Source organism: Fulmarus glacialis, unplaced genomic scaffold, assembly GCF_000690835.1.
Source record: "Fulmarus glacialis isolate BGI_N327 unplaced genomic scaffold, ASM69083v1 Scaffold48633, whole genome shotgun sequence".
NCBI lineage: Eukaryota > Metazoa > Chordata > Aves > Procellariiformes > Procellariidae > Fulmarus > Fulmarus glacialis.
In genome coordinates, this window is record NW_009205741.1 from 3,163 (window position 1) to 15,293 (window position 12,131).

Sequence of the window (12,131 nt, forward strand, 5' to 3'; positions counted from 1 at the left end):
GAGGAATTCCCTCATCTTAACAGCCTGGATTCTTGTCCATCGTAGGAGCAGCATGGAGTATTCTTCTGTTGATGAGCTCAGGAAGACTTCCAGTAAGCTATCAGTATGCGTATTTGTGACATTGTCCAGCAGCAACACTACAAAAAAGAAATAATCTTTGCTGTGATGGCAAGTTTTGAAATCATGGACTGCAGGCTTTGCCTGGCCCACAGGGGACGGGTTCCTTGCTTCTGCTTTGAAATGAGTCCTCACAGTCACATACATTTCAGTGGTACCAGGATGCTCAGCTTGTCTTTTTTCGGTGCTCTGCTTAACGCAAGTAGTGCTGCAGGAAAAATACCCACAATCTTCTTAACAACATATCTTCAGAAGAACAAATACCTTGCAATGTTACAATGTTGTGCAAAATTTTAGTTCCTTTTTTATATACCCTGCCTTATTTGAAGCATGTTTTGGGGGGATTATCACATTTGGTTTTGTTTCTTTCTATGTATAGATTCTGTCATTCCTGTATTTCTGCAAGTTTAAAGAATAATGCATGGACGTGCCCTTACTGCCGCGCTTATCTTCCTTCTGAAGGAATTCCAGCCACTGATATTACCAAGAAGATGGAAAGCACATACCGAAATTGCACAGAATGCGAAACACAGGTTTGCAGGCTTGAACATTAACTACTAAATAATTCCAGAGATGTATTCATGCACGAGAACTAACACTATTAAGAACCCTTTTTAAGAGCGTGTCTAAACAGAGAAACTCCACCAGCATGATGGTGGAAGAATAAATTTTTGTGATTTATCAAGTTCCATATTTAAAAGAACTCTAAAACACTCTGCCAGTGCCATTGCAAATATTAAGCTCAAGCCTAAACCTATGAGGAGCTGAATCTTCTTGACTCCCTATGTTGGCTTTGGCTGGAGAAAGGACAAATAACTTTTTTTTATATACTACGATTACCTAATTGTAAAAATCCTGGCCACAATTGCATCTGTTAAACTACAGGACAAAGATATAAAATTTTGTGATTTCCTCCCCCCCCAAACACCCCGCCCCTCCCTTCAGTAAAGCTACCTAAACGGAGCCTTTTTCCTTAAATCTAAGTAAAGCTTTTGAAACATCACTTACTCGTATGCAAACAAAGTTTTAAATGCTACTGTTTGAACTGGAACATGTTAATCATGTTTCATCAAAACAAGGGGCAGAGTAAGAGGTTAACAGGACTTTGTGGTGGAGGACAGGGCATATATCAGTAGGAAAAACAGTTAACCAAGATTGAATTAATATACATTTACTTGAAAATTCATATAAAACCAAGTATTTTCTCCCACATTTGTGAATATTTACTCTGTGCCTCTTTCTGTATAATGAACACTCTTCAGTCCTGCTCTCCTCTCATATTTTTATACCGGTGGTGTTTTGTGGGAGGAGATTGTACAGCTTAAATGTGACACACACTCATTTTTTTCTCTGAATGGTTTCACATCTGGCTTTTATAATTTCTTCTGTCTTGCTAACTGCAAAACAATACCCTTAAATCTTTCTTGTCTAGCCACAGCAGTGTGAAAATACCACAAAATGTAAACAGCAAGTAAATGTGTGAACTTCAGAAAGACTGCTATTTGCAAGGTTGTGGGGAATTACGGAGAACATAAGAAAAGCAGCAAAAATGTTTATTTGTTGTTAACCTTTACCTTTTTGCCATGGATTTTCTATCTGGGAAAGATTTGCTTACAACTAACAATGAAATGCATGAACTGCAACACCTTGATATTAACAACAGTTAAATATTGAATTTAATTTCAATATGTTTTAAAATCGGGTTTTGCAGAAGGAACCCAATTGTAACAGGTATGTTAAGCAGTGCTGAGCTACGTATGGCTTCGCTAGGCTTCTCAGTACTTAGTGGAGCTTAAGTACTGCCTTTTGCTGTTCGGTGGCAGAGCACAAGAAGTGACCTGAGTATGGATATCTGCAAGGGTTTATAACTTTATGGCTGCAGAAAGTGTTGGCTGTATTTCTTGCATAAAGCCATCAGTGAGGCCACTAAGATATGTTGAAAAGGAGAGTGCATTTAATGTTTTATAGTGTCAAGACACCTTTGTATGTTGCTTCTGATATTTGGCAGACTATCCTTGGCAAATGCTTCTGCAGTGTCTCAGTCACGCCAACGCATGGATTGCTCTTAGTATAAATCTAATTTCACTTGCAGTTTCCACTCGGGGAGCGGAAATCGCAATTAAGTGGCTGAGGCATGAGCGTGTTTCGTTCTGCTGCATCTGCAGTCAGGATGATCATTTGTAGCGGAGCCGTGGCACCGACATCTGAGACAGGGTTATTTTAAATTTCTTCACCAAGATTCACTGGAACCGGTCATCAATGTTTAAAGGTTAAAAATACAGAATAACCTATAAGTAATATTAATGTCTCTGCACTGTTTCTGTGCAAATAATATTTTAATATCTCAACATGGTGACTTCTTATCATTTCATATTGTTTCTCGTCATAGGAAATACATCATGATTCTGCTTCACCGGTTTTGTTCTTTAGAGGTTCTGAGTTAAAGGAAATAGCCAGTAGCAGCAGCAATATAAAACCCAAATTTTATTCTTAGCGAATCTGTAAAAAGTTTTGCTGATGACTTCACTGAGGTCAGAATCCAGCCCTCAAGTTGGAAAATTTTTGGTTTTAACAAGAGTTGGTCTAGATTTTCACCACTAAAAACAGAGCGAGAAGTGAACTGGGAGGGTCCCCCTCCCTGGACTAGAAATGTTTCCCTATTGCCTCCCTAATTTCATTCCAAAATATTAAGGGCCAACGTAAGGAACAAATAAAATCACCACAAACTAATAATTTTTTCACTCTAATTCACTTTACTCTCATAAGAGGAATGTTATTATTATAAAATGTGTTAGAGCAATACTGAGCCAGTAACATAATGCTCAAGAAACTGAGCCAGTAGTAGAAGGAGATGCGTATTCTTCCCTGGGTATAGCCACTATGTTGTAATAAGGCTTTGAACTAGAAAATATTCAGTGATGTGTTAGCGTGAATGTGTCATGGTATAAAACGTAACAAGCTGCTTCTTCTCATTGCTTAGGTATGTCTGAGTGAAATGAGAGCTCATTTAAAAACTTGTGAAAAATATATAGAAAAATATGGACCTCTACAGGAGCTTGGAGATGCTGTAACAAGGTAGACCTTAGTGATGATGACATTGCAAAAGCACTTTTTGTTATCTCAACATAGTAAAGTCAAACTGGTCGAAGAATTCTCAGATTTTTTTTTTTTTTAAATTGGAACTTGTTCCTGTTTTATAGGATGGAACATGAATCCTTTACTAATACTTTAAAATCATAATACTCAAATAGTGCTTAAAATGGACACTAATTTTTTGTGTGTGTATATGACTACAAAATAATACATTTTACTTGCAGTTAGTATGATTTTGATAGAATTTAGCTCCATGTGACCGGTTTTGTAGAAACAACAGTATTTTGACAAGTCAGCAGTTTTTTATATTTTTTGTAGGGAAGAATTATGTTTACTTTCAAATAAAACTCCTTGAAAATGTTGGTTATTTCCGGAATGAAATAAGACTAATAATAATCTAAATTTAACTGGCTCTCGCCTAATAATTTGTTCTTCAGAAATGGTTTTGAATTAAGAAGACCAACAGCTTTTCTTATTTACGTATTTATAGTATATAGAAAGAATATATATATTTACAGAATATATGTGTGTCATATGTCAAAAGTTCAAATTCTTTGTCCCTTTCATTCTCTTTCAGGGCAGGACCTGTTAGAGCAATCGATTAGGTGTATAGCAATTCTAGAATGACTGAGGTCTCAAAGTTCAATGCCCTTTAGTTTTGTCCATTAACAAATAGGAACAATTTTGATATAATTATTAAAATGCTTTTTTGATATATGTAATTTAAAGTCCCTATACTCTTTGCTACTTGAATTCCTAAATGACATATTATTCAGGTTGCTTGCTAAGAAGACCTATCGCCCTCTCAGTTACTGTTCTTTTGATGGTCAGAAAAACAGGAACATTTACCCATACACATTTGAAAACCGCACTAACCTGAAAACGGTGTCTCCACCGTGCAACAAGACTGTACTGAAAACTAAGTAGGATTCCTCTGCGAGAAAGTGTTGATACTTAATGAGGGCTCTTGAGAATTGGTAGTTTGGTCACGCATGCTCCAAGTGTATCACAGCAATTTAATTATGCTTTTATCAAATGTCTGTAGTTGTAGTGTTCAGTATTTTCATCCATTGTTTTCTAAGGTCATGGTTATGTTAAGAGTGCTTTTCTGGATCAATATCCTGACATGCTGGCACAGTTCTGTGCAGTGTTTGCAGCATCCATTAGCAAGGCTGACCTTTTGCCAGCAAAGCGTACGTCGCACCCAGGTACATGTCATACACCCGTGCTGCATTTTAGGTATGGCAAAAGAAGCTTCTAATAATATCTGGCCAAATAAATCTGAATACTTCTTTTATTGCTTGTAGTACTAAAAATGTATCCGTTATATCTACAGCCACTAACAATATACTACGTCTCATTTCCAGATATTCCTGTCCTTATTGCCAGTGCGAAGTAGATGAGGATGAGCTAATGGACCACTGTCTCACTTACCACAGATCAGAAAGGAGAACAGTGGTAATGTACATAAGTATATATTCTACTGAATTCACATGTTAAACTGATTAATTCTAGCAAGCATTACTCATAGGAGATATTAGACTAGACAAAGAGAAAATAGATTAATTGTTTAATTGGTTTTGACAGTGAAGGAAAAACATACCTATATTCATTCCCTCTCCCCCTATCACAGACAAGTGTGCATGCACATAATATTTAAAATATTAGCACTCCTATCATTGTGAGCACTGGTAGGAGCACTGAAAATGGTGTAGGAAGTCTTACGACGGATACAACACACAGTTACTTACAGCCAAGACAACGGGCGTTATCAGGTTCAGTGACTTCCTCGCTTTTAAATCCCATATGTGCCGTTTCTACTGACCTAACTCAGATTCATGTGCAGCATTTGCTGTGTATTCTCATCTGGGTTTTGGGGTAAGAATGCCTATGTGGCCTTATATAGGAGTCTGTTGTAGTAGGGTTTTTAAAATTTTTTTTTTAAAGTTAAGAGAATTTGACATAAAATAGCTTAATTTTGAAGGTCCATAAGGCTGCAAGGTCTTACTGTGACCCTGTTTGTAGGATTGAGGTCCAGATCTCGACAAGCATAATCTACTTCCCTGATAGTTATTTGCTGAGGCATTTTAGACTCCAATTTTCACATCTCGCAAAAGAGGTGTTTTAGAGAGGTTACAGTCTGAAGGACTTGTAGACAAATCAACCGACATTCCTGTTTCCCACAGCAGGTGGGATGAGGGAAACCCACTCCATTCCCTTTTACATTGCAGGTTAGTTTTCGTCACTTTAACCATGATCGTATTAGTAAGTTAGCCTGGAGCCAGAGTTCCCAGTAAATTAAAGGAAGTATTCACTCGCGAATGTATACTGTGTTCACCTTTATCAGAGTTAATGCTTTAATGCATAACATTTTGCCAAATTTTGTATTTTTCAAATTAGATTCTCTATTTATTTTGGTCAACTGAAATAATTGTCAATAATTTTAATCACATCTATCACTCTATACGCTCTTATTTTTTCTCTTAGGGCAAATTCATAAATAGCTGTATTGTGTAGCTGTAGGGCAGAATTAAGCCTTAAAACTTAGAAAAATATTAAATTCCTTATTAAATGCAGAGTTGCACATAAAAGCTGATCCTGAGAGACTCGCGAGTAATATGCATTATACAGCCTTACACTCATTCTGTTGCGCATTTCTTTGAAACCTAATGTAAAAACCAATATTCAGAACTATGTTTGCCTACAAATAATGTAAAAATTAGAAGCAGGGAAATTAAAATGTGATCTCTTAAGTCATACGAGTTTCATAGTTACTTTGACTATATTGGCATTTAGTTGGTTTATAGACACCACATCGTTAATACAAAGCAAAGAGAGGGAACATGCTGAGAGGTGCACTTCTTTGTTTGCTATTGACACACTGACCCTTCCCTTGAATTCTGAAATGTCTTTGGAGTTCCTGTTCCAGGATTTCAGGAATACCTGAAAAAGTGATTTGGCACAGCTGTTTCAACCTTTTTGTTTCAAACTTAGAATGAACACATTAGTTTTAGTTCTAAGAAAGGCATAGGATTTTTCTGGTGAATTGTATCATAATGTTCATTACCATAACATATCATAAAGCTTTTTTTAGTATACAAATAGTATATTCACACAATATACATTCACACATGGTGTATTCCACGATAATCATTTTTTTAGCATGTGCACAGAGTTATCATGATATTGCTTGAAGAAATACATGTTGCAACAACTGCAACTTTTATATTACAGAGAACCCACAGGAAATAATTCAGTTTTTCTTCTGATGAAGTGTTTTAGGCACTTCTGTTGTAACCACACATATGAATTAATTTGTTATTGATGATCAGAGGAATCCTGTATGTTTCTTGTAGCACTTTATCGTCCAAACAGTGGTTTGGACGATAAACAAAAGGATTATTTGTTATTAGTTTATTATTTGAATGATGAACAAGTGGATACATGAATTGTTTGGATGATAAACAAATTTTGTTTTGGATAAAACAAATGCTTTTGCATGACTATTCTTTTGTTACCTAGTGGCAGAGAATATATTAACCATCAGATCTATATAGGTTGACAAGTCTTGGGATGTCTGCAGACACGAATTACACAGCGGGGATTAGCATAATTGACAGCTGATCTGGAAGTGCACGGTGCCTAGCAGTATTCATCTTGCTCGGAGAATGCCATTTGGCTGTAACAGATCCACTTATTTCACATTTCTGTTTCTTTTAAACACTGATAATATTTCTTTTGTAAGAACTCCAAGCTGAAAACTGAATAATTACTTCCTTCCATTTACTTACAGTGTTGTCCAATTTGTTGTTTAACACCTGGGAGAGATCCCAGCTATGTCAGCAGAAATTTTATAAGGCATCTTCAACTCAGACTTGCAGACCATTATGAAGACTACATAGTGAGTAATGGTATTTGCAAACTACTGGACTTGATTTCTTTATGTGTATCTTCTTCCACACCTTTTACAATCAAGAAGTCATGAAAAGAACGGAGCAGATAACTGCACCACAAAGTGTGGCAGATGTATGCAGAAACAGCATAGTCTGGTACTCATAGGTGCCAACTTATGGATTCTGTCCTCAGTTCTGTTGCTGTCTAACACTGCGACAACGGAAAGGTACTCCGTTCTCTCATTCCTTAACAGGTATTATGCATCTGGCTCATGTTTATAAAATACTTCGAGATCCTCAAATGGAAACCTAGATACTTTAAATGAAAGTTGTTTCAACAACCCGTTTTTATTCAGTAAGAACCTAAGATGACACAGTTGTACTTCTGAAAGGTGCTGCAGCTGTTTGCTGTCTGAGTGGGCTGTAAAATAGAAAATGCAGCACAAGCATTAACATATTGTTAGAATTTCCCAAGAATATTAGTTAGTGCTTTCCTATATTTATGTTTGATACTTATCCAGACAAAATCTCAAAGAAAGATGTAAAACATTATTTTTTTCAAATGATGCAAAAGCACTAAAGAAAATGATATCCAAATAGAGGGCAGGGGTGAAGAACCACGTTAATAATTTGAACCTATAATTCATGCACATGGCAGAAACAGACTTACATATGATAGCACTTTAATGATAGCTCACACATACATAGCTTCATAAAGTACAGCTAAGACTTAAGTATATAACATGCATCACCAAATTGGACTCTTTAATAAAAAGCATTGTTTTGCATAATCACTGAATTAATCTGTTTCTGCATTTGACATTGTCATTTATTTCAAGTTTCATAATGATTTCTCTTGCTTTATGTTGCAGTGTTTACCCCTAAGGAGCAGAAAGTTAGGCAGTAAACTTTAAACATGGATGTAAACCCGCTGAAACCAGTATTTTGTTAACTGGTAACTCAAGCAGTCAAAATTAAATCTATTAACACATTAATTACTATCTTGATATTCAATAAAATATCCTTTTTTTTTGTTTCAGGAGATAAATACTATTGGAGAAGTTCTTGTTGAAAGAGTTCTAGATGGGTCATTCTTAGAATACATGCATGTGAATCATCCAAACAGCACGTAAGGACTACTGCAGAAGAGTGAAAGAACATGTTCTGCAGATAAACATTGTCATTAAAATTTAGCCTTTTGCAATTAATGGAGTGTTAATAACCTGCATGGACCTAAATTTTTTTTTCCTTAAGCATTTTTTTGCTTTAAAATTATTTTTTCTAATTAAATTTCAGTTTCATTAAAAAATATGTTCTTTTTTTGTAAGGATAAAAGAAAATATTGTCAGTTTCTCTACCTAAAATACAATGGTCCTGGGCTCCCTGCTGGTCCAGTATACAGATATACTGGCTTTGACGACAGCCTCTCCTATTTGTTTGCAGCTCTGTTCCAGGAGCAGGCCAGTCTTGTGTACATTGATGATGACAATGCAATGCTGGAGGCAGATGACAAACAGCAGCATTTCAGATGCTACAGGACCAAACAAATTGGAACAAATGCCCCCTCAAAACAGTATCAGGCATACTACCTACTTTCAAGGACTGCACATAAGTTTCCATTTACAGTGCAAGATGAGACTCAAAATTAGCAAAGTTGGTAAGTGGAAGCCATCTTGAAAGGATAGCAAGAAGTGAATGTTACGTTTATAATAAAAAATAGAAATCTGTTCAAGAGATTGACAGCGTCTTTTAACTAACCTGTATTCTTACTATGTAAGTTAAAAAAAGTATGTATAGTTTTTTACATGTACACTATAACATAGTATCTTTCAAAGATGCAGTTGATCTATAAGAAATTAAAATTCATGTTCATGCAAAGAAGCACGTACAGTGATTAAAGTAGCTTTAATCACATGGTAACATGTTAACAAGGAAACTTCCAATAGACTTTAGGTCTTTACTAGGTTTTTTTTGAATCAGAAAGTGGCTCCTTTTTGGGAAGAGAAAGATTCAATGTTTCATGTGCCTGGGAAAGTTGCTTTCTCTTTGAGAACTGTCCTTGGAAATGAAAACTCCTCAGTCAGAAAGATGGACAGTGCTTCTCCAAAGGGCAGAATTTGTGGGAACATGAGTAACTAAAAAAAAAAAACAAAAACAAAAAACTGGTCTGCCAGAGCAAAGTAGCCAAAAATATAGGGAAAAAGTTATTGGATTTATGGCTTCCTGCACATCTAAAAATATATAGAGAACTTTTTATATGTGTGAAATAAGCTACCACCATAGGAGTGTTGTCCTTAGTTTTGTCTGTGACTCCAAGTGTTCTTTGTCAGTAGAGATACAGATACACCTGGTAAGAGCAAAAGATGTCCTTCCCCTTGCACGTGGCACCTTCTGATCCCCCTGCAGTTACACAGCTTTCTCTTTCCCCTTCTGCTCACATCCATCTTTTCGTATTGGCAAAGAGATGTGCTGTTCTTGCAGCAGCAGCAGCATTGTCAAGAAAGCAACCAAAATAATAGTTGTACAAAAAATAGTTGTACAAAGTTGTACAATAGCTGTGCAAAGATGATCTAAAATGTACCTCTTCAGTGGCAGTTCCCCCCTGCAAACGGCAAAATTTTATGAGCAGTTCTACAAGTTTTCACTGTTGAGATTTCATTTCACAAACACACTTTGTCATGAGGAATAAAAAGTTGGCAGGGCCATTGGTTTCATTTGATCTAAAAAGTCTGATTTAAAATGCTTTCCTTCAAATAAATGTGTTTCATAAACCTCAGCTGCCCGATTTCTCTTTACATGTTGTCTATGTCAATGGCAAAAACTACATAAGATTTACAAGGCTGGTGCCATGCTATATATTGCTCCGTGGTGTACTAGTTGTCAACTCCAAGGTCACAGCTTTATTAAAGGATCAAGATTTACAATAACGTTAGCAAGAGCATGAATGCCTTCACACACACTTTCCTGTAGTTTACTTCCCTGAGGTCATCCACACAATTTCTCCCCCTGCCAAAAGCTACTAATCAATAAATAACTGCAGTCTCCCAAACAAAGTTCAAATGGACCTATCATGTTCCTTTAGTAATAAATCTCTGCTTTTGTTTAACACCTGCCTTCAAAGGACGTAACCCTCTTTACCTGCAGTAATTAATTTAACTTCACAGCAGCCTTATTTGGTGATTAAAAACTGCTCCCCTTTTACAGATTGAGAAATTGAGGCATAAGGACATGCTTTGCTGTAGTTATACAGAAAGACTGAAAAGACTTGGAAGCCCATCTCTGCGAGCCTCTCTTGCGCTGAGGCTGAAGGCCATGCTGTCTCTCTCCCAATGAGTAACGCAAGGTGGTTGCGTAGCATCTGAACTAAGGCTTCTGTAATTCTTCCTTTTAATGCACTGTCATGGCATGGATAGGGCACACCTGAAGCTGGCTATACAGCTGGGGTATAGTCCTAACTGACACAAAAACACACAAGAAGCATTCTGCAGGCTATTTACCACTTTAGGTGTAGTTCTGTGTCGTCTTCTGGCTGTACTTGCACTGTTGAAGAGGTTACTGCCACCAACTGCCGCTCGTTACCCGTTGTGCCTACTCACATCTACCGGCCTGGCTTCCTACTTCATTTCAGGGAAGAAGATAATAAGTTAATCACTTTAAATAGTAGGTTTTTTGCCAGCCCATGAACAGCTCAGCTAGCCCTTAGCAGCCTCTAACAGAGCAGTGATGAGCACAGGGAAGCAGTAACCTCCTGAGCTAGCACAGCCACAGTTACAAGGGGACATCTTACTGCAACGCCTCAAATCCCAGGCCTATCCTCTCCCAGGAGATCCCTGCCCAGGGACTTCTGCCTTTTCAACCGGATTTTCTCCTGACCTGAAGCATGGGCAGTAAATATCCCAGCCCAGGCAACTTAACTCTTACATCGGGCCCATCGCTTTGGATGTGCTTCCCTTCAGTGTTTTAGATCTCCGGGTACTTAGAGGGTTCAAATTTTGCCTCCATGTGGTCTAAAAAGAAGGTATTTAAGGCAGTCATTGGCTTTTGCTCGCTGTCTCTGCTTTTGCTTAGGAAGATACTAGCATTTTTAGCTAACAGTATTTGCGGTAGATCCTGAATAAGAAAACAGAAGCAGCATACTTCACAGAATCACAGGATCGTTTGCTCCTCATCCTCACCTGAGGAGAGACCTGAGCTTCAGCGTTTTCCTGCTGTTCCCTCTCTCCCCTCCAAACCACGGGCCCAGATGCTGGTATGGGCATTGCCTCTTGCTGCCGATCACTGGCAGATACAAGAAGCAGTTCTGATGGACGTCTGAAGCCTAAATAATTTTGAAATGCTGGAGGCTGAAGGCATAGGTGAACCACAGGTCTCAGAAATCTCCCCATCTAGTGATCTCCTCTGAACATCTAGCTATGATATAGACAGCTGCAGTCCCAAGGAGACAGGGAAAATGAAGGTGAAGGACCCATATCTCCTCAGCCCTTGTCCCACATCTTTGATAGGGAGTGAGAGACCAGGCCTAGCCTGAATCTTAGTTTTATTATGAATTAATACGATCTTCACAGATTAATATATTCTGGAAAAATATAATCTCTACAAATCCATTTGGTTTTAAAGTTTTGCCAGCATTTTGTTTGTTGTTTACCTGCCAAGAGTTATGTTCAAAGGAGGCCAGTGCTAGATGCGCTTAACAGGTCCAAAGTCTCCTCTACCCAGAGACATATGTTGGCATTACGATTTCGCCATAATGATATTCTTGTAATTCCTTATTCTGGAAGAAAAGCGCACAGCCATACTGCTGAATTAAGATTTTGTCAGTATCATTCAGGAGGCAGAAATCCTGGCCCAAATATTACTAATACCACTAAAACTACCGCATAAAATTACCACTGGTATCAGTCGATCTATAAATAAAGGAAAAACAGAGCAGAAACGGTTTCGTTATTGCCTTATTTGTGGAGAAGGTGATCGGCCTAAGCCGGGGACCGGCGCCGGGGCCCCGGCGGGCACACGCTGAGGAGTGGGACC

At 37.7% G+C, this 12,131-nt stretch overlaps 1 protein-coding gene across 1 annotated transcript; it reads left to right on the plus strand.

Annotated features, from left to right (window-relative positions):
• Nucleotides 1-496: 496 nt before the first annotated feature.
• Nucleotides 497-8,236, plus strand: RNF125 (ring finger protein 125, E3 ubiquitin protein ligase; the record flags this gene model as incomplete). The annotated part of the gene is made up of 5 exons (XM_009575492.1): nt 497-650; nt 3,098-3,192; nt 4,578-4,668; nt 7,004-7,111; nt 8,144-8,236. Coding segments are annotated over 5 exons (541 nt in total), but the record flags the coding sequence as incomplete, so codon positions are not given.
• Between the last annotated feature and the right edge of the window lie 3,895 nt (nt 8,237-12,131).